Genomic DNA, 22,588 nt, shown 5'->3' with positions numbered 1-22,588 from the left:
ATTTAAAAGTGTGTATGTGTACATATATATATTATGAACACATATACCTATATACATACATATGTATATATATGTATATTTTTATATGCCAAAAACTAGTTTCGATATAAAGCTTACTAAACCGGACCATGCTGTTCTCCAGTCTTAAACATAAAGGAAAAGTGCTTCCTAAGAATCTATATGTCTCACTTTGGAATTGGATAATATATAACTCTTGACTGACCTAGAAGTGCTTCTACGATCAGGCCTCATTCATATCTTATTATAGCTGTAATTATGTAAACTGTGAGGAGCCAAACAGAGAAAGTAGGGAAAGGGCTTCATCTGATGGTGAAGTGATTCATAAATTAATAACACAGATGGAAAACTAAGGGGCAGAGAGGTTGATTTGTCCATGGCTCACAATAAATTCATTCCTTCATTCAATGAGCATATATTTAGTATGTGTTATATAGGTGTGTTAGTTGTCTATTGCTATATGACAAATTACTCTAAAATTTAATGAATTAAAGCAACACACATTTTTAAATGACTTTTAAAAAAATTATTTGTATTTATTTATTTATTTGGCTGTGTTGGGTCTTCGTTGCTACCCGTGGGCTTTCTCTAGTTGCAGTGAGCGGGGGCTACTCTTCGTTGCAGCTCATAGGCTTCTCATTGTGGTGGCTTCTCTTGTTGCAGAGCACTGGCTCTAGGCACGCAGGCTTCAGTGGTTGCGGCATGCGGGCTCAGTAGTTGTGGCTCGTGGGCTCTAGAGCACAGGCTCAGTAGCTGTGGCACATGGGCGTAGTTGCTCCGCGGCATGTGGGCTCTTCCCAGACCAGGGCTTGAACCCATGTCCCCTGCATTGGCAGGCGGATTCTTAACCACTGCACCACCAGGAAAGCCCCAGCACACATTTATTATCTCACACTTTCTGTGGGTCAGGAAATCTGGGCATGGCTTAGCTGGGTCCTCAGCTTCAAGGTCTCTCATGTGTCTGCCAGGGCTGGGATCTCCTCTGAATTTTCCCCTGGGAAGGATCTACTTCAAGCATACATAGTTGTTGGTGGGATTCAGCCTGTGCAGAAACTGAAAGTCTCAGTTCCTTGCTGGCTGTTGGCTGAAGGCCATTCTCAGTTCCTTGCTGCATGACATCTTGGGCACGATATGTTGCTTTATCAAAGTATATAAGCTGAGAGGGCGATAGAGAGAGTCTACTAGCAAGACTGAAGTCACAGTCTCTTGTAACCCAATCACAGAAGTGGCATCCCATCAACTTTGCCATGTTCTGTTGGAGGAAAGCAAGTCACTCTTCCAGCCCACACTCAAGGGGAGGGGATCACACAAGGGCATGAACACCAGGAGGGTAGAGGTCATGGAGGGCCGTCTTTGAAAGGTCTCTACCACAGTTGGTATATATATTTAGGTTTCCTTATTCTCAGTTGCAGCTTTTTTTACTAGACCAGACCATCTGATTGTATGGTTGTGAAACACTAATATGTTCACTGTGGTAAACAGAATAATCTCCTTCCCCAAAATGTCTATTTTGTAACCCCCAGAATCTTTAAATATGTTACCTTATGTGGCACATGTGATCAAGTTAAGAATTTTGAGATGGGGAGGATTATCCTGAATTACCCATGTGGGCCAGTGTAACCACACAGGTCCTTGTAACAGAGAGACGGGAGGATTAGAGTCAGAGAAGGTGATGTGATGATAGAAGCAGAGGGAGGCAAGCAAAGGCTGGGATGGGGCAGTCACAGCCAAGGAATAGGGGCAGCTTCTAGGAGACGGAAAAGGCAAGGAACAGGTTGTCCCCTCAAGCCTGCGAAGGAACACAGCTCTGCTGACACCTTGATTTTAGCCCCAAAAGACCCATTTAGTACATCTGACCTCCAGAACTGTTAAGACAATGAATTTATGCTACTTTAAGCCACTAGATTTGTGGTCATGTATTCCAGTAGCAATAGGAAACTAATACATTCACCAAAGGACCTGATTAAAGCAACTTGCAAGGCTTTTAAAGAAACAAGGGGAGGCACAAGGCATAGGATGGTGGGCTTCCAAGGACTTTTTTTGCTGTCCAGTGACTCTGAAACATAATTTACATATTGTAGCTTCTCTGTTTTTAGGAAGTTATTCCTAGTTCTCGTCAATACTAAATTCTATCAGTATTGAACAGGTGAAAAATTTCTTAGGCTTAGTTATATGGGCCTCACTCGTCAAAATAAAACAAAAACATAGCAGCTAGCAGAGGACACTAAGGCTTCCATTTTTAAAGCTTGTTGCTTGTTATTCATTTGCACCTTAGGAGTGGAAATGTTGGCTGAGATGAGAGTACCTGGCACAACACGCTTTTCCCTCTTGGTGTTCACAGCCAGATGTTGTAAATTTCTTTTGTTTTTCTTCTTTCTTCAGTGCCTGGAAACCTCGGCTGCTACAAGGACCATGGAAACCCACCTCCTCTAACTGGCGCCAGTAAAACGTCTAACAGACTTACCATACAAACCTGCATCAGTTTTTGTCGGAGTCAAAGGTTCAAGGTAACGGTTCTGTGGCTGTGTATCTATAAAAAGATAAAGGTGTAAGTACATTCTGCTAAGATACCTTTAAAACATATAAATTTTAAAAAACAACCTGTGAAGCTATATGACTGTATACTTTTCTGCCAAGGAGAAGTTGGAGGAAGAATGAGGCTTGGGATTCAGGGGCGTGAGGCAGCACTCCGTCCAAAGGCTGTGAGAAAAGGGGAGGAAAAGCACCAATATCTGCGTCCCAGTTTGACCTCCAACACAGTTACATGTGTCCTTAAGCCCCTGCATATTATGAGCAGAGACATCTCTGGCTCCATGGGGGATCTGGGAGTAAGCCAAGGTAGTGGTTACTTCTTTTATACATTAGGGGGCCCTAGCCTGGACACCAGTCCAAAATATTTTCCTTCCTTCCTATCCATTCTTCTATCTGAAACTCATTCGTCGGCCATTAAGGTTCAGTAATGCTCTTATTTATTATATCAAAAAAAAGAAAAGTCTTACCCCCCTCCCTCCCTCCCTTCTTTATCTCTTTCTCTCTCTCTCTCTCTTTCTCTCTCTCTCTCTGTGGGGCAGGTAGCTGAGCAACGCAGTTGGCCCAATGTGATCAAGCGATTGGTTGCTTGCAAATGATTGAGCACATAAGTAACTATATTGAGGATAATGGAAGCCAGGTTTCTCACTGTTAGAGAAGAAAGCCAGGGAAAACTGGAATGAAGTCTATAGTGTTGGACAGGGATTAAAGTTATTAGTATAGTGCATGGTATAGATACATATAGAGAGAGATAGAAATAAATTTAAGTATAGAAGTGCGTGTGTATGTGTATGTATGTATATACATGTATATTTCCTAGCTCTGTCCACTGAGAAGGCCTGGGAACAGTGACACACTGTTAGTAAAGGTCACATTTAGCACTCATATCTTGGTTTATAAATACTGTTCTCCATTAAAAAGAACTAGGGCTCCTTGGAGAAAATTGCTGATTCTAGAGAAATTGCAAGATAAGGTTGTTGGGGTTTTTTTTCTGAGAAAGCACAAGGTGATCCTGAAACATCTTGTACAAGAAGGTAAGGAATGTGAGGGAATTGTCAAAAGGACACAGGAACCCACTTGGAGGGACTCCCACTGGCTAAATCTAACATAATTTGAGCTTCAAAACAAATAATAAGAATAATAAATATACTCCATTAAATAAAATAAGAATCCGCAAATTCACGCTGATATAAAAAAATAACTGAATACTACCAAATGTAAAATAGATAGCTAGTGGGAAGCAGCCACATAGCACAGGAAGATCAGCTCAGTGCTTTGTGACCACTTAGAGGGGTGGGATAGGGAGAGTGGGAGGGAGGGAGACGCAAGAGGGAAGAGATATGGGAACATATGTATATGTATAACTGATTCACTTTGTTATAGAGCAGAAACTAACACACCATTGTAAAGCAATTATACTCCAATAAAGATGTTAAAAAAAAAGTGAATAAATAAATGAGGAGAAGAAAAGCATTTCCTTAAAGGAGAATGCCAACTAATAAATGTAGAAGAAATGATGGAATTAGAAAATTCACCATTTGGCCACCATCATAGTAATAATTGATTCAGAGAACAAATATCAAGGTATGTAAATATTCCACATCCTCATGGATGATGAGTAAAAGTTTTACTAGTGAGTGAAAGTTGCGTGAGGAACAGGATATTTATATAGCTTCAGAGATCTCCCCACAAAATACTACCATAAAGGGAAAACAAGTAATTCTACAGTGAAGAAAACTGGCGTACACTACCGTATGCAGGTGATCAAAGTTAGTATCACCAGTGATGGGACCACTAGACATTGTGTCCCGCCTGACCTGTCAAGAGCATAACATCACTTTGGTGCTTGTCTGCCAAAGATGCATAATATGAATCTAAGCATGAAACACTAGGTAAATCTGAAACGAGGGACATTCTACAAAATAGCCTTTATTCTTCAAAAATGTTAAGGTCACAAAGGTCAAGGAAGGCCTGCAGCTATTCCAGATTGAAGGAGACTGAGGAGACCCGACAGCTAAGTATGTCTGTGATGTTGGATTGGATCCTTTTCTACAAAGCATACGGTGCAGGCAGTTGCCAACTTGAATGTGGGTCTCTAGGTGAGAGGGAAAGGGCAGTTCTTTGTATTATTCTTGCAATTTTTCTGTAGGTTTGGGATTATTTCAAAATGAAAATACAGCATAAGTATTTGAGAAAACACAGCACCCATTAATGAGAAAAGTCATAAGCAAACTAGGAAGAGAAGGGAACTTCCTCAGTTTGATTATGAGCATCTACCAAAAACCCTAAAGCTAAATTTATATTCAGTGGTGAAAGGTTCAGTGCTCTACACATACGATCAGGAACAGACAGTGAGGCCCACTGCCACCTCTTCTGATCAGCATTGTACTGGAGGTCCTTTCCAATAAAATAAGGAAAGAAAAGTAAATAAAAGGCATGTAGGTTGGAAAGGGAGAAGTAAAATTTTCTTTATTTATGGACAAGATGATCATGTATGTAGACATAAGGAATCTATAAAAAATCTATTAGAACTAATAAGTAGATTTAGCAGAGTTGCAGTTTATAAGGTCATATACAAAAATTAGTTGCATTTCTATATACTAAAAGTGAACAATTAAATATAAATTTTCAATTTAAAAATTAAAAATTAATTTTAAAAATAATTTTTAATTAAAGTTTTATTTTAAAATTTAAAACAAAAATTTAAATGCCATTTACAGTAGCATAAATAACAGAAATAAATTTAACAAAAGATATTGAAGACCTATACACTGAATACTACATGGCAAGGGAAAATTAAAGATGACCTAAATGAATGGAGACATAGACATCGTTCATAGATCAGAAGGCTCAATATTGTTATAATGTCAGTTTTCCCCAAATTGATCTATAGATTCAATACAATCCTAATCAAAATCATAGCAGATTTTTTTAATTGACAAGCTGATCCTAGAATTTATATGGAAAGGCAAAGAACTTAGAATAACCAAAATAATTTTTAAAGAGATCATCCTAGGAGGGCTTGCCCTGCACAATCTCAAGACTTTCTGTAAAGCTACAGTAATCAAGACAGTAATATTGGCATACAAATAGTCACATAGATCATGAGTCAGATTTGGCGTGTCGGCCAAATCCTACCACCCACATATTTCTGTAAAAAAAAAAAAAAAAAGTTTTATTGACACACAGCCACACCCATTCCTGTATATATTGTCCAGGCCTGCTTTCATGTTGAGTTGTTGAGAAGAGACCGTGTGACCCACAAAACTGAAAACATTTACTGTATGACCTTTTATAGAAGGAGTTTTCCAACCTTTGTTATAGATCAATGGAACTGGATAGAGAGTCCAGAAATAGACCTGCACTTAGATGGACAATTGATTTTCAACAGAGATGCCAAGGTAATTCAGTGGGAGAGAGGATAGTCTTTCAACAAATGGTTCTGGAGAAGTGGAGCTCTTTATGAAAAGAATGAACCCCCGTCCTTACATCACATCATAGCTTCAAATTATACTACTGAAAAAATAGCTATAGTACTGACATAAAGATGGACATATAAGCCAATGGAATCGAGTTTAGAGTCCAGAGATAAACCCATACATTTATTTAAGGCCAATTGATTTTTTTTAAGTTTTTTTTTATGTGGACCATTTTTTTAAAGTCTTTATTAAATTTGTTACAATATTGCTCCTGTTTTATGTTTTGGTTTTTTGGCCCTGAAGCACGTGGGATCTTAGCTCCCAGAACAGGGATCGAACCCACACCCGCTGCATTGGAAGGCAAAGTCTTAACCACTGGGCCGCCAGGGAAGTCCCAAGGCCAATTGATATTTGACAAGGGTGCCATATCATTCAATGGGAAAAGAATAGTCCTTTCAACAAATAATGCTGGGACAACTGGATATCCACATGGAAAAGAATGAATTTGGACCCCTACCTCATATTACGTATGAAAATTAATTAAAAATGGATCACAGGCCTACATGTAATAGCTAAAACTATAAAAGTTTAGAAAGAAGTATGGGTACAAATATACATGACCTTGGATTAGGCAGTGGTTTTTTTAAGTTATGATACCAAAAGCACAAACAATCAAAGAAAAAATAGATAAATGGGACTTCATCAAAATTTAAAACCTCTGTGTATCAGGGACACTATTAAGAAAGTGAAAAAGCAACTCACAGAATAGAGAAAATATTTGCAAAACATATATCTGAATAAAAATCTAATGCCCAGAATATATAAAGAACTCTTACAATGTGACAATAAAAAGACAAACAACCCAACTAAAAAATGAGCAAACGATTTGTAGATTTTGTTTTTAATTTTTATTTATTTACTTTTATTTTTTTGGCTGCATTGGGTGTTTGTTGCTGCACATGAGCTTTCTCTAGTTGCGGCTAGCAGGGGCTACTCTTCATTGCCAGTGCACAGGCTTCTCATTGCGGTGGCTTCTCTTGTTGTGGAGCACGGGCTATAGGCACGTGGGCTTCAGTAGTTGTGGAATACGGGCTCAGTAGTTGTGGCTTTCAGGCTGTAGAGTGCAGGCTCAGTAGTTGTGGTGCATGGGCTTAGTTGCTCCACGGCATAGTTGTGGCTAGCGGGGGCTACTCTTTGTTGCGGTGCACAGGCTTCTCATTGTGGTGGCTTCTCGTGTTGCAGAGCATGGGCTCTAGGCACGCAGGCTTCAGTAGTTGTGGCACACGGGCTCAGTAGTTGTGGCTCGCAGGCTGTAGAACGCAGGCTCAGTAGTTGTGGCTCATGGGCTTAGTTGCTCCAGGCATGTGGGATCTTCCCAGACCAAGGCTCAAACCCTTGTCCCCTGCATTGGCAGGTGGATTCTTAACCACTGTGCCACCAGGGAAGCCCTGATGAGCAAAGGATTTGAATAGACGTTTCTCCATAGAAGATGTACAAATGGCCAATAAGCACATGAAAAGATGCTGAACATTACTAGTCTTTAGGGAAATGCAAATCAAAACCAATGAGATACCACTTCATACAATAAATAACCTAGGACAGCTGTAATTTTTTTTAAACAACAGAAGCAAGTGTTAGTGAGGTTGTAGAGAAATTACAACCCAGAAATCCGATTTCTTGGTATTTACCCTAGAGAAAGGAAAACTTATGTTCACGCAAAAATCTACACAAATGTTTATAGCAGCTCTATTTTAGAATTATAAAAACAATGCAATGGATTAACAAACTGTGGTACATTCGTACAACAGACTACTACTCAGCAAATTATAAAATACATGCATCAATTTGGATGAACCTCAGAGACATTATGCTGAGTGAAAGAAGCCAGTCTCAAAACATAACATACTATATGATTCCATGTACAGTATACAATGTCTTAGTCCATTCTGGCTGCTGTTACAAAATGGTTGGCTTAAACCAAGCATTCATTTCTCATGGTTCTAAACGCTGAGAAGTCCAAGATCAAGTCTTTGGCAGATTTAGTGTCTGGTGATGGCCCGTTTCCTGGTTCATAGATGGCCATCTTCTCACTGTGTCCTCACATGGCAGAAGGGGCAAGGGGGTCTCTTTTATAAAGGCCCTAATCCCATTCATGAGAGCAAGCCCTTACTTCCCAAAGGTCTCACCACTAAGTACCATCCCATTGGGAATTAGCTTTCAACATATAAATTTCGGGGGTTGGGGGGGACACGGGCATTCAGTCTATAGCATATGGAATACTCGAAAAGATAAAACTATAGTGTAGAAAACTAATTAGTGGTTGCCAGGGGTTATAGAGGGAGAACTATTATATAAAGCGATAGCACAAGGAAGGTTCCTGGGGTGATGCACCTGTTCTGCATCCTGATTGTAGTGGTGGGTGTACAAATCTATACATGGGTTAAAATTCATAGGACTGTGTACCATATAAATAGTTGTACTGTATGGTAATATAAAAAATAAAAATGTTAAATGGGGCCTACAGTAAGTTTTCTGTGAGGACTAATTTTAAAGCATTTACCACCTGGCACATAGTAAACATTCAATAAAATGTTTAGCTGTTATTATTATTAATGTTTCAAGTTAATGAGATTCCCCCCTGCCTTTAACTTACTTAAATACAGTAGAAATGCAAACATTAATAAGGGATGCTTACTGAAGGGGAAGGACCGTGGTGGTTTGTAGTTACCGGTCTGCATGTAATGAAGTGTGATGAGGGTGGGATGAGGCAGAGGTCCCTGGGAAACGTGGGCTGGGAAGACAAGTGCTTGCTTGCTGGGGGCCGAACCTGCCAGGCTCCTTCAGGCCCCCGACACCCCTGACTGACACTTACCAAGTGCTGCTTCTCTGTTGTGGCAGTTTGCCGGGATGGAGTCAGGCTATGCTTGCTTCTGTGGAAACAGTCCTGATTACTGGAAGTACGGGGAGGCAGCCAGTACTGAGTGCAACAGCGTCTGCTTCGGGGATCACACCCAGCCCTGTGGGGGCGATGGCAGGATCATCGTCTTTGACAGTGAGTATGCCCTGTGCCCGGCACTGTCCAAGGCACGGGAACCCTGGGCTAGGGGAACCGGCCTGCCCCTGCTTCCTCCCTCCCCATTATCCATTCACTCACTTGGCAATACTTATTAAGCACCTACTGCAGGCCAGGCAGGCGCTGACCAGATCCTGGGGATACAGCACTGAACCAGAAGACTCTAGAAGGGAGCACAGACCTTTAACAAGTAATTACTTACAGTTGTGCCCTGGCCTATTGTGAGATGCTCAAACAACCTAGAAAAGGTAATAGGGACACTGATGTAATGGTTCAGTATCAGTTTTAAGATGCTTTTGTTTAATGTAATTTGCAAGCCCTTTTAGTGTTTTCTGAGGCATCTGAGATTTATATCTTACTGTGATAGAGCAGAGAAGAGATGCAAAGCTTCGAGTTATCTTTCCAGGCCTGGTACTGAGTGTGCCCTGACCCGCCCGTCTCCTCCCTGACCTGCCACGCCGTGAGATGCTGGCCAGGGCAGAGCATCTAAACGGGGTATGGCCTGGGGCCTTGACCTCTTCAACTGCTGGCCCACTTGATCCCCCATAATCCACCCACATCTATGTGGTGGTATGAGACTTTTCAAGCACCCTCGTACCAATGCAGCGCCAGATTTTAAGATGGCAGAAAGGAGATAGTCACAGATGAGGCAGACGAAGGGAAAGGCTTGAGCTTACTGAGATATACTGTAGAGTCTACAGTGTTGTTAGTCCCCAGGCTAGAGTAGATGCTGACATCTTGACTAGGCTGAGTGGCCCAGTTTTAAGCCAGAATGTCATGTGGTGTGTCAGTGTCCTGGGACTGCTGCCATAGCAAATTATCACCAACTGGGTGGCTTCAAACAACAGAAATTTCTTCTCTCATAGTTTGGGAGCCTAGAAGTCCAAAATCAAGGCGTTGTCAGGGCCATGTTCCCTATGAAGCCTCCAGGGAAGAATCTTCCTTTGCCTCTTCTTACTTTCCGGTCATTGCTGGCAGTCTTCGGCATTCCTTGACTTGTAGCTGCATCACTCCAGTCTCTGTCTTCTTTACGTGACTGACTTCCCTCTGTGCCTCCTTACAAGGATACTAGTCATTGGATTAGGCCTACCCTAATCTAGTACAGCCTCAGTTAACTTGATAACATCTGTAAAGACCCTGTTTTCAAATAAGGTCACCATCACAGACACCAGGCATTAGGACTTAAACATATCTTTTTGGAGGACATGATTCAGCCACTACATATGGTGTCTGTAAAACCTAGCCCGAGTTTATAACTGATGCTTTCGCAGGTTACAGCTTAGACACTGTCAAACATGTGTTTTTTGTGCGGGGAGGACAGCGGGAGGATTGGCGAGCAGAACTCACGTGGTTAATTGTTGGTCTTTTTAGTTGTGTACCCATTGAAGACTGCCAGTGGCTTCCTATACATCCTGTTTTGCTCAGTGTTAGTACCTCTGTTAAAGGCTGCACCTTAGCTAATGTTTAAGGGAGAATAGTTGGCAAATAATATGTGCTGCACGTCCATTTAGCCTTTCATCTGCAGAGTTCATTGTTATAAAATCCTCTGCCTCAACACCCCAACCCAGGAGAGTATGTTGGCTGACCTTACAGAGTGCCTGGTATACTCTTAAGTAAAAAAAATAAGGAGATAAACACTGAGTCCCTAGTATGTAAGGCTTTATAAGAATTGTCACGTTGGGCCCTCCTGGGAGCCATCTGCGGAAGGCATTATTATTATCCCTCTCATTTTACGGAAGAGAGTCCTAGGTTGTAGAGAGGATAAATAACTTGCCAGGACTCACACCACCAACAAGCCGTGGGCGTAGACAGTAAACAGAAGCAGGGTGTGTGGGTTCACTACCTGTTTTTCTACTTTAAACAGAATATAGTGTTAATTTTTTTTAACGGAAAATAAGTGTTGGTGAGAATATGGAGAAATTGAAACCCTGTACGTTGTTGGTATAAATGTTAATGGTGCAGCTCCTTTGCAGTAGTCTGGCAGTTCCTCAAAACGTGAAACAGAATCATCTTATGACCCAGTAATTCCACTCCTACGTATATACCCGAGAGAGCTGAAAACATATGTTCACACAAAAGCTTGTACATGTATGTTCATAGCAGTGTTATTCGTAACAGCCAAAAAGTAGCGACAGCCCAGATGTCCATCAGCTGACGAATGGATGAACAAAATGTGGTGTGTCCATACAAGGGAATATTATTTAGCCCCAAAAGGAAATGAATTACCGACCCCTTCCACAACATGAGGAACCTTGAAAACATGATGCACAGTGAAAGAAACCAGACACACGGGGCGCATATTTAATGATTCTATTGATAAGAAATGTCCAGAATAGGCAAATCCATACAGACAGAAAACAGATTAATGGTTGCCAAGGGGTGGGGAAAGGGGAGGAATGAGAAGTGATTGCTTAGGAGGTATGGGTTTTCTTTTTGGGGTGATGAAAATATCCTGGAATTAGATAGTAGTGGTGGATGCACAACATTGTGACAATACTAAATACCACTGAATTGTACTCTTTTAAATAGTTAAAATGGTGCATTTCATATCAATAAAAATAAGTGTAGTTTTTATATGATACTCTTTCATTCATTTAGCACATCTTTATTGGGTATCTGCAGTGTGGCAGATAAATTATGTTTTATTTGCACAGTGCCTCTACTGGAGCGTCAAATGGAAATAATTTGGTTTAAAGTCTTTGTACCAAGTATCATCTTTGGTACTAGAAATATATCTAGGAGATAGCACTGGGCCTCACACAAAAGTGCCCTAAGACAAATTAATTATGATGAAAATAATTGCTCTCTATTGAGTGCTTGCTTCATGCTAGACTTGATGCTGGGGCACTTGTTTATTTTTTTATTTAATCCTTGCAACAGCCCAGTTGATAAGGAAGCTGTGGATCAAAAGATTAAATAATTTGTTCAAGCCAATAAGTGCCAGAGCGAGGATTCATACTCAGGTTTGCCACAGTTTTTTATTTTTCTATTTTCAGCAGCTAAAAATCCCTTTTATTAACAATAACAAAATAGATCATAATACCAGATCCAGTTTAATGCTTTAAAAGTATGTGAACAAAGTTTGCCCGGTTGTTCAGATTATGATCAAACTGGCCCCTTCTACAGGTCTCTAGAAACTGCCCCCTCTGGCTTCCATGCCCTCGAGGACTAAAAACAATGGCACTGAGAGGCTGCCTATTCCAGTCTTCAGAGGCCCCCCCAATGTGTGTTGACTGGCAGGGGCCCCTGACAGCAGCCAACTCGTACTTCACACCCTACAGCTTTGTAAAGAAAAGTACAAAATGCAGCACTGTAGAAATAATCTGTAAAGTTTCATCTGTTAGGAGTAAAATAGTTTAAAGAGCTTAAGTACTGCCTCATGGAGATCCTTATGATCCACTGGATGAGGCTGAGCATTTCAGAGATGGTGACTGCAGACTATCCCGTAATTTGGGAGGGCAAAGGTGCCTCTTCAAAGAGATTGGAGGAGAGTTAGATGTGAGAAAGGGACCAGGTTGCAATCTCTGTGTCCCAGAACAACAACCTCGGGAGAGAGACTACTCAGGCAGCGGGCGGAAGCTGTCTGCTCAGTGGTTGTTGCCACATCCAGTGACTTGTCACAGGCTCTGTGGCTGATTTTCCAGCAAGCTCTCATGAGCTTAGGGAGGTTGCTGAAGTAGGTTGTTGTGTTCTGTGTGTAAATGTGGCACTGATGAAGGCTTCAGAGCCTCTGCTGCCCCCAGAGTTAAATGTATTGAATTAACAGAACCAAGCAGAAGATCAGATAGGCTGGCGTCAGCAACAGGTCACAGGGACTGCCCAAGCAGCCCTCTTGGCCTCCCTCAGCTTCTAGGCACTGAAGGGAGAAGTGAGTCATATAGGTTGGGTCTTACTTGGTAACTAGTGGAGCACTTATATTTACAGGGCACTGTGCTATCCATTTCCCAGGCATTCCCTCCCTTATTTCTCATAATACTGTGAAGCAGGTACTGTTATCCTTACTTGCCCCACAAGAAAACTGAGGCTCATAAAAGTTTAGTAACTTGCGCAGAGTCCCACAGATAGAGATCCTGCCCTCATGGAACTTACATTTTGGTGGGAAGGGAGGAGATTAATGGTGAAAAAGATTGAGGGCCTAAGGACATGTAGGATCTGACAGCTGGGACTATATTAGTAATTGTATTTCATAGATTCCAAGATGCCATCAGTTGTGAGATATAACATTATTTTATATGCCACTGAAGGGAAAAAAAATGCTTCCAATTAAACAAGACATGCACGGACTGAAAGACACATCCTAGGTTGTGTGTCAGGTCAATGTCCCCTTCAAAAAATAAGATCTTGAATATATTCGTAAGTTTTAAGTTTCCTTATTATCCAAAATGTAAGTTTCCTTTTTTCCTGAATTATCACTGAACTTTAATAATCCATCATAGATGTCATGTACTTATTCTCAAAATTGCTGAATTGGATGTACTGTCAGCATGGTACGCATCTAGGAATCAAAATTTCTGAATTTGTCTGCCTTTGCTGTTGAAATATCAGTTTAACCTGGACACTTTTTTCTTTTCAAATAATAATAATAATAATAAAATAACTAACACGTAACTGAGCTTGTACTCTGTGCCAGATCTCATACTAAACACTTTATATGCATCAACTCATTTTGATTCTTATAACCTCATGAGGGAGAAACTATTACTAATTTCATTTTATAGATGAGGAAACTGAGGTATACAGAAGATAAGTATCTTGCTCAAATTCATAGTTAGTACATGGTAAAGTCAAGATTAGAACCCAGGAATCTTTATTTTTTAAATTTAGGTTTATTGAGGTGAAATTACATACAGTAAAGTCACCCTTTTAGTTGCATAGTCCAGTAAGATTCGACAAATATGTACACAGTCGAAATGTAGGACATTTTTGTCACCTCAGAAAGCTCTTTTGTGCCCCTTTGTGGTCACCACCCCCAGCCCTCAGCAGCCACTGATCCCGTGTTCCATCTGTATGGTTTTGTGTTCTGAACAAAGTCATATAAATGGAATTATACAGTACTTAAACATTTGCGTCTGGCTTCTTTTACTTAGAAAAATACTTTTGAGATTCACTTGTCTTGTGTCAGTAGTTCCTTTTTATTGCTAAGAAACATGCCTTTGTACAAATGTATCACAACTCATTCATCATTTACCAATTGATAAACATCAGTCTATGATAAAGGTGCTGTACAGCTGCTGTACACACACATGTACAGGTGTTTGTGTGAGCATGTGTTTGTATTTCTCTTGGGTGAGTACCTAGGAGTTATAGCATTTCTGGGCCATACACTAAGTGCATATTCAGCATTTATAAGACACTGCCAGCTGTTTTTTGAAGTGGTTATACCATTTTGCACTCTGGCTGACAAGATACAAGATTTCCAGTTGCTCCTCATCCTCACCTGTACTTTTGTATCGTCTCTTTTTTAATGTTAACCATTCTATCATGTGTGTTGTGGTAACTCATGGTTTTACTTTGCATTTCCATAATTTCTAATGATGTTGAACATCTTTTCGTGTTCTTGTTTGCCATCTGGTATCATATTCTTTTGGCCTAAAGAAGTTCCTTTAGCATTTTCTCTAATGCAGGTCTGCTGTCAGTGGCTTCTCTCAGCTTTTGTTTGAGAAAGCCTTATTTCACCTTCTTTTTTTTTTTTTTTGGCCATGCCACACAGCATGTGGGATCTTAGTTCCCCTACCAATGATCGAACCTGGGCCCTCGACAGTGAAAGCGCCTAGTCCTAACCACTGGACTGCCTGGGAATTCCCTTTGTTTTTTAAATTTTTGTTTTATTTGCCTGAAGGTTGCTGAGATTCTTAAATAACCTTTCATCAACTTTGGGGCATTCTTAGCCATTATCTCTTCAACTATTTCTCCTACCTTATTCTCTTTTTCTTCTCTTTCTGGGACTCCAATTATATATTGTTAGACCGTTTGATATTGTGTCCCAGCTGTTGGATGCTCTGTTCTGCTTTTTTCATTTATTTTTTTCTCTGTGTTTCATTTTGGATAATTTCTACTGACCTATTTTCAAACGTGTTGATTCTTTCCTCAGTGTGTGTAATCTGTTTCTAAGCCCATCAAAGGAATTATTCATCTCCAATATTGTTTGTTTTATTTCTAGCATTTACATCTGACTCTTTTTTGTAGTTTCCATATCTCTGCTGAAATTTCCAATCTGTTCAAGCATGTTGTCCATCTTTTCCCCTAGATATTTTCTGTCTGGTAGTTCTAATGTCTGGGTCATTATTGAGTCTGGTTCTGTGGATTGTTTTATCTCCTTTTTTAAAAACTGAGATATAATTGACGTATAACACTGTATTAGTTTTAGGTATAAAACATAATCACTCAATATGTATATATATTGTGAAATGATTACCAGATGTTTTATCTCTTGATAGTGTCTCTTTTAATATAAATTAATTAATTTATTTATTTTTGGCTGCTTTGGGTCTTTGTTGCGGCACATGGGCTTCTCATTGCGCTGGCTTCTCTTGTTGCAGAGCACGGGCTCTAGGCACACGGGCTTCAGTGATTGTGGCACGCAGGCTCAGTAGTTGTGGCTTGCAAGCTCGGCGCACAGGCTTAGTTGCTTCGCGGCTTGTGGGATCTTCCCTGACCAGGGATTGAACTTGTGTCCCCTGCATTGGCAGGCGGATTCTTAACTATTGCACCACCAGGGAAGTCCCGACAGTGTCTTTTATTTTCCTTTCTTGCTTGCTTTTGTGTTTTGTTTGTTGTAATATTGTATTGAATACCGTACACTATACGTAGAAGGATAGTAGAGGCTGAGGAAGTGTATTTACACCTGGAAATAGGCAGGCCTGCTCAGTGTGGGGATTGATTGAGCCTTTCTATCAGTGGTCGAGCTGGGTTTGGGTTTCCCTGTTCCTTTTATCACCTGCAGTGCATGTCAGCCTTCAGATTCCTCCCATGATGGCTGCTGTTACCTCGTGCTCAGTGTGGAGCCTGGGATGCCAGTGGGGTTTTTTCATCGTTCCCATTCTACCCTCAGCTTTGAGCAGTCCCTCCATGCCCGTGACCTTTCCCCTCCCTCGATGGTAGACTTCTGCTGCTTGTTACTTGGTGCTGTGCTCGTGGTGTGGTTGGGGGTCCTTGATTCTCCTACCCCATCCTCCATCTCAGTCACGTCGTGTCACTGGGCCTCAGGGATGGGGTCTTTCCAGCATCCCCAAATACCCCTCTCCCGGAAGCCAAGCACTGCCTTGTATCTGTGGGGGCTTCCAGGAAGAAGAGGGTCTCCTGCCCCTCCATTGGGTAGCAGACCTCTGCTTTGCATTGGTGCAGGATCTTGGGGCTCAAGGCAACCAGGGGCTGATGGCTTTTGCCTCTGCTCTTCCCCCAGAAGCAATGAGTCTTTGCCTGGTTACTTTGACAGGAACGAGAGAGTCTCCTGCTCCCTCCCCAGAGGCTTCTACGCTGGCCTTGGGAACAGGAGGGTTTGCTGCCCCTCCCCTTGCAGCTTAAGGCTTTTGTTTCCTTTGAGAGAAGGGTCCTGGAAGAGGGCAGGGTTTCAGGCCTGTCCCCTAGCAGTGGCTCATCACCTCCTACCCGTCACCTCCGGCTCACTGGTGCCACCAATGGGGACCCTTTGGTCTCCTGCCCTACCCTGGTTATTCTCGTGGGCCCTGGGTGGAGGCCTGCACAGAATTGCTTGCAAGTGAGTGCAGACTCCTGTTGTGTCTGGGGTCCCTGGGCATCCTGGACTGAGAGGCTTGCTCACATTCACCCTTTAGAAATTTGTTAAAATTTTAGCTGCCAAATAAAGATGTTAAAAAAAAAATTTTAGCTGCTTTCTTCTTACTTACTTACATGGCGACCCCCTCTTCCTCTTGTGCTCCGTCAACGATGAAACACTTTGTGTGGCCTGACTCTCCTCAGAGGAGCTTCTTACTTTTTAGAATTAAATTGCCTTCGCTGTCTTGAGACCTCAGCTTTCTAACGCGTTGAAGAAAAGTTCTGAGCTTTTTCTCATTGTTAGGATGAAAGCAGCTTTCTACATCCTAAAGGGAAGCAGAACTCCCCCAAAGCCTGCTTTTTAAATCCTGGCTCTACTCTCCCTCTTGAGGACTTTCATTTCCAGGATCTTATTTGCACTTCAGCACGTAAGATACAGTGAAGTGTATCTGCCACTCAGAACCTGCCACTCAGAACTGGGAGTCCAGAGACATCAAATGTGCTGCTGCAGAGTGATCAGTGAGCTTCCCCTCAGCAGAAAGTCATTTCTTTTTTTTTTTTTTTTTTTTTGTGGTACGCGGGCCTGTCACTGTTGTGGCCTCTCCTGTTGCGGAGCACAGGCTCCGGACGCGCAGGCTCAGCGGCCATGGCTCACGGGCCCAGCCGCTCCGCGGCATGTGGGATCTTCCCGGACCGGGGCACGAACCCGCGTCCCCTGCATTGGCAGGCAGATTCTCAACAACTGCGCCACCAGGGAAGCCCAGAAAGTCATTTCTTGTGCCACAGTTTCCCACTTGAAAAACAAGTGGGAACCTCGCACCCCTAAGGTACTTGGGTGCCCTCGGCTTTTTACGACCTTACCTCATCCAGTGCCCCCTGCAGAGAGGTCCTGTGTTTTCATGTGTTTTGTCTCATCTGTCCTCACACATTTATGTGATACGAGAGCAGGTAGGTGGTGGTCTCTCCACCCTCAAAGCTGTGAGAAGCTAGAGGCCTGGATGTGAAGTATGGCCCCTGGGATCAATGGCCCAGCTGGTTCCGAACCCAGACTCTCTGACTCCAGCCTGGCCCCCGCCGGGGCCGCACTGCTATGCTGTGTGCTAACTTTAAGGTCTCCTGGGAAGAAAAAAAAAGCCTCCAGTCATTTGTTCAGGGTTTAAGCGATTCATTCTGTGATTCAGTCCTGAAACATAAGACAGTCTGGTTTTGCAGACAAAAAACAACATCCCAAACTGGATCCCATCAGCTAGGAAGTTTTGTTTGTAACAGGTTGAAAAGCAAGCCCTGTGGCTGAGCCCCAGCCTGAGGGCTGGTGTCCTTTTGTCTCCTGCAGCTCTGGTCGGTGCCTGTGGTGGGAATTACTCGGCCATGACTTCCGTGGTCTATTCCCCCGACTTTCCCGATGCATACGCCACAGGGAGGGTCTGCTACTGGACCATCCGGGTCCCGGGAGCCTCCCACATCTACTTCAACTTCGCCTTATTTGACATCCGGGATTCCGCAGACATGGTGGAGCTGCTGGACGGCTACACACACCGCGTCCTGGTCCGTTTCAATGGGAGGAACCGCCCACCTTTGTCCTTTAACATCTCTCTGGACTTTGTCATCTTGTATTTCTTCTCTGATCGCATCAATCAGGCCCAGGGATTTGCTGTCTTGTACCAAGGTAAGACCCCGGCCTCCTTGAGCTCCCCTTGAACCTCATTGTGACGTGTGGACCTCGGGTGCTTCTTGCTGGAAGAACTGTGCATCAGGATCTGCCCACTCAACTTGCAGGTTTTCCCACCTCCTATTTTATAACTTGTACCCATTTCATGATACAGAAACGAGGTGCCACCTGTGAGTTCTGCTGTCTTAGTCGTTCTCATGATAGTTTTCATGGGAGAGTTAAAAGACTAACTAAAAGAAAGAGCTGGGGCTTCCCTGGTGGCGCAGTGGGTGAGAGTCCGCCTGCGGATGCAGGGGACACGGGTTCGTGCCCCGGTCCGGGAAGATCCCACATGCCGCGGAGCGGCTGGGCCGCTGAGCCTGCGCGACCGGAGCCTGTGCCCCGCAACGGGAGAGGCCACAGTAGTGAGAGGCCCGCGTAGCACCAAAAAAAAAAAAAGAAAGAGCTGAGATTGGTAGAATCGGAAGGTTCCAGAGAGGTGATTTGGTCCATCCTTCTGCCTCTGAACATCCTAGCCAATCCCCAAAGCCTGGTTTACTATCTTCAGACCCTCCTGACATGGAGCTGCACTCCTGCCCCTGTAATGTGAACACACGTGTGCTAGGCACCCCTCCTTGCCCGCACATGAGAACACAGCAGGTGTCCACGACCTAGTCTCTGTCCTGAATGTCAAGGGCCTCAAGAAGAGTTCAGTCAGTGTGCGGCTACAGGAAGGAGGAGGAGGCCTCCTCACGGGTGGGACAGGCTGAAAGAACAGGTAGGATTGGGGTGGACAGATAGGAAGGAAGAGGGCCTTCGGGGCAGAGGGACCATAGCTGCAGAGGCACAAGGGCAGGAAAATCCTAAAGCACGTTCAGGTGTCCATCAGAGACACGTCAAATGGCTCCTTCGGAGCCAGAGCCTGGCAGGTTCTGCTTTGGGGCCAGCGGGGCCAAGAATTGCCCCCATCACTGAACCATAGAAAACCGCCTTCTCTTCATGACCAGTGCCTCCTCCTCTTCGTTGTCTCCACCAGCTTCCACCCAGCTAATTCCTTTTGATCTTCCAGCCATCAAGGAAGACCCACCACAGGAGAGGCCCACTGCCAACCAGACGTTGACTGAGGTGATCACGGAGCAGACCAACCTCAGTGTCAGCGCTGCCCGGTCCTCCAAAGTCCTCTACGTCATCACCACCAGCCCCAGCCACCCACCCCAGACCATGCCAGGTAGCACTTCCCAGACACCATCAAAGGGGTGGGAGCCACAGAGCTTGGGGGTAGTGCCCTTGGTGGTTACAGAAACAGAGCTCTCTCAGGTGTTTCTCTTTCCGAGGCGGACTGGGGGTCCTGGCTCCATGACTCTGTTTGTCCTGGCCTTGGAGGGACATTTTCTTGTTAGCTTGATTCCTTAGTCCTTACCTCCAAGATCCAACATGGCTGCCTTTAATAACATGGTGATTAATCAGCTAACCCAGTGTTTCCTACGGCCCCAAGTTGTAGCTCTCTGAGTGCATCGGCAGTTGCCAGAGCTGTGTTTATTTGGTCATTCGGAAGATGTGTAAGTGCTTTGATGGTGTCAGGCTCTGTCTTAGGCACTGGATTGTACAGTGAACCACACAAAATCCCTGCCCTCCTGTGGCTGACAAGTGGAAGGAGAAAGACAAAAAGCAAAAGAAGAAGTCAGATAGTCACCAGAGCTGTGAAGGCAGGTCCTGCAGGAGATGGGTGGAGAGAGGGTGGTGATCTTATGGTTCAAGCTGGCTAACTTGGTCGGGTACGGACTGTCATTCTCTCTTTTCTGCCAGGGAAGTTGGAGCCTATACAAGCTGGTAGAGCTGCAGATACCATTCACGATTCCCTGGACTAGAGGTTTTCCCCTGCAGGACTCACAGTAGGAAGTCAGCGAGGAGAGCCCCTTCCTGTGTATCCTGTTGTTTGTGTATCTGTAGGATTTCACAAGTCACACATCCCATTCCTCAGATGAGGAAATGAGGCCCAGAGAGTTTATGTAATTCGTCTGCGGTCGCACAGTGATTCCAGTGGTAGAGACAGAATGTGCACCACCCCTTTCAACTCCAAGTTGAGTGTGCTTTGGACCACACCGCCTGCCTCTCTCCAGGAGGGAGTCTAGAGCAAGGCGAGGTGCTCAGAAGACCTGGGACTCCGGGCCAGCCCAGCTCAAGCTGTGTTGCATGGCTACCCCCACCTGTAGGGCTCACTGAGACCTCCTTCTGAAAAGTGAGCTCACACACCCAGTCCGATCACCCCTGTCTTTTGCACTTGCAGGATGGACAGTGTATGGCCTGGCAACGCTCCTTATCCTCACAGTCACAGCCATCATAGCAAAGATACTTCTGCACATCACTTTCAAGTGAGTATGAGAGTCGCCCAACTCCAGGAGGGGAAGGCTCAGGGCTCCTTTTCTGCTACGCTTCAGTTGTCTGAGAACACTTGTAATATCAGAACATGATTCCAAAGCCCTCAGTGCTGGGCAGCGTGAGGCCATAGACATTCCTCATTCTCTGTAGAGTGAAATGTACAACTGGACAAATCTCACTAGGTTTGAGGGATTGTGTGTGTGCTCCTGGGTCTAAAGGATACGATTTCAAGGAGGATTGAAATAGTCTGGGCATAAAACAGGACAATTTCCATTTTTTGGCTTGTGCTGGCCCCCTGAAGAGATCTTTACATAAGAGCAAAGATTCCTAGGACAATACCAGGCATATTTCCTGATGCCTTCTAGAAACTGTGAGACATTCTTAGGAAGAGAATTCCAACATTTTTTTAGCTATTGCTTAATAATTATTTTAAAACAATTATTTAAGAAGCTTTTAAAAGCTTCATCCTTCAGGGCTTCCCTGGTGGCGCAGTGGTTGAGAGTCCACCTGCCGATGCAGGGAACACGGGTTCGTGCCCCGGTCCGGGAAGATCCCACATGCTGCGGAGCGGCTGGGCCCGTGAGCCATGGCCGCTGAGCCTGTGCGTCCGGGGCCTGTTCTCCGCAACGGGAGGGGCCCCAACAATGAGAGGCCCGCGTACCGCAAAAAAAAAAAAAAAAAAAAAAAAAGAGCTTCATCCTTCAGTTCCAACCAATTTGGAAAGATATATTTCCTCCCCTTACTTCTGCTGTTCAGGTTTAACTGTTCTGCCTTCCAGGAAAGGGGCGATTGTTCATGCACTGATGTTTGTGTGCCTACAGAGGGGGGCTGCTCTGTCTTTCCTGTGGTTCCCAGTCCAGGCTCTCTCCATTTCTTTTTTTTCCCTCAGTAAAACATTTTTCTCAGTTTTACTGAGATATAATTGACATAAGGGCTCTCTCCATTTCAAGGCCTTCCTGAGCATTAGTGTTCTGTAAAAGCTACCTTTTCCCTGACCTTCTGGCTTGCTCTCTGCCATAGACTTCTTTGTACATTAAATGCCGTCTCCTCTATTGCCCTGTAAAGGCTGCCCTTGGCCTCTTTGGCACCACCCATAGGCCTCTCCACCCTGCACTTTACATTTTTCAGTGGAAACAATGGCCTTGTTATTGTTTACTGAGCTTCTATATCTATGTTTCTCTTTCTTTTTTTTTTTTTTAAGTCCCAGTTCACATGTTCTGGGGAAGCCTCTCAGGCACAGTCCTGCCTGCGTGTCCCCCACAGCACAGAGAGCACAGGACACTCTCTCTAGGGCCCAGCACTTCACCACACGCTGAGGCCCCAAAACCCGTGTCTGACTTCCATCTGACACCGAGCGCCTCTGCAGCTTCCCTGTCAAGCAGTGCCAGGGGCTGGCACGGGGGCAGGTCAGGTGTGGGCAGAAAGGCAGGTCCCAGTCCAAGAAGAGCAGGCTTGCCTTCATCCTGTTTAGCTAGGTGGGCTTCTGAATGAGTGTCACTTGAAAACAGTTCTTCTTAAACAGAAAGAAGTATTTTGAAAAGTCATAATCTCTCAGGCCAGCCCTTTCCAGATTTGAATAATCCTGCCAACTAGAAGGTTCTTCATTACACTGAGCTGGAGCCTGCCCCACTGCACTGCCATCCCACAGGGCATGCAGGTCATCCACAAGGAGGTCCCTTGGGTCTCTAAAGGCAGCTATGAGGTTTCCTGAGGCCTCGCCTCACCGAATGTCCCATTTCATAGGTGCAGGTATCTCATGAGATGGTAGGTTGTTTCGGACGCTTTGTT

General features: G+C 43.9%; 1 protein-coding gene across 2 annotated transcripts in view; it reads left to right on the top strand.

The window, feature by feature from the left end:
- The window catches only part of KREMEN1 (kringle containing transmembrane protein 1), a 65,911-nt gene that overhangs the window by 39,688 nt on the left and 3,635 nt on the right, over positions 1 to 22,588 (top strand). The window contains exons 4-8 of one of the 2 annotated variants that reach the window (XM_059040232.2): positions 2,401 to 2,525; positions 8,865 to 9,018; positions 18,107 to 18,439; positions 19,491 to 19,649; positions 20,709 to 20,793. In XM_059040232.2, coding sequence (XP_058896215.2) covers positions 2,401 to 2,525; positions 8,865 to 9,018; positions 18,107 to 18,439; positions 19,491 to 19,649; positions 20,709 to 20,793 — 856 coding nt within the window. The remainder of the gene's footprint in view (positions 1 to 2,400; positions 2,526 to 8,864; positions 9,019 to 18,106; positions 18,440 to 19,490; positions 19,650 to 20,708; positions 20,794 to 22,588) is intronic. The other variant, XM_067015422.1, reaches the window with a different exon arrangement.

The sequence above is a fragment of the Kogia breviceps genome, chromosome 15 (assembly GCF_026419965.1).
Source record: "Kogia breviceps isolate mKogBre1 chromosome 15, mKogBre1 haplotype 1, whole genome shotgun sequence".
Lineage (NCBI taxonomy): Eukaryota > Metazoa > Chordata > Mammalia > Artiodactyla > Physeteridae > Kogia > Kogia breviceps.
The sequence above is the reverse complement of the archived record's forward strand: the minus strand, read 5'-3'. Positions and strand labels throughout refer to the sequence as shown.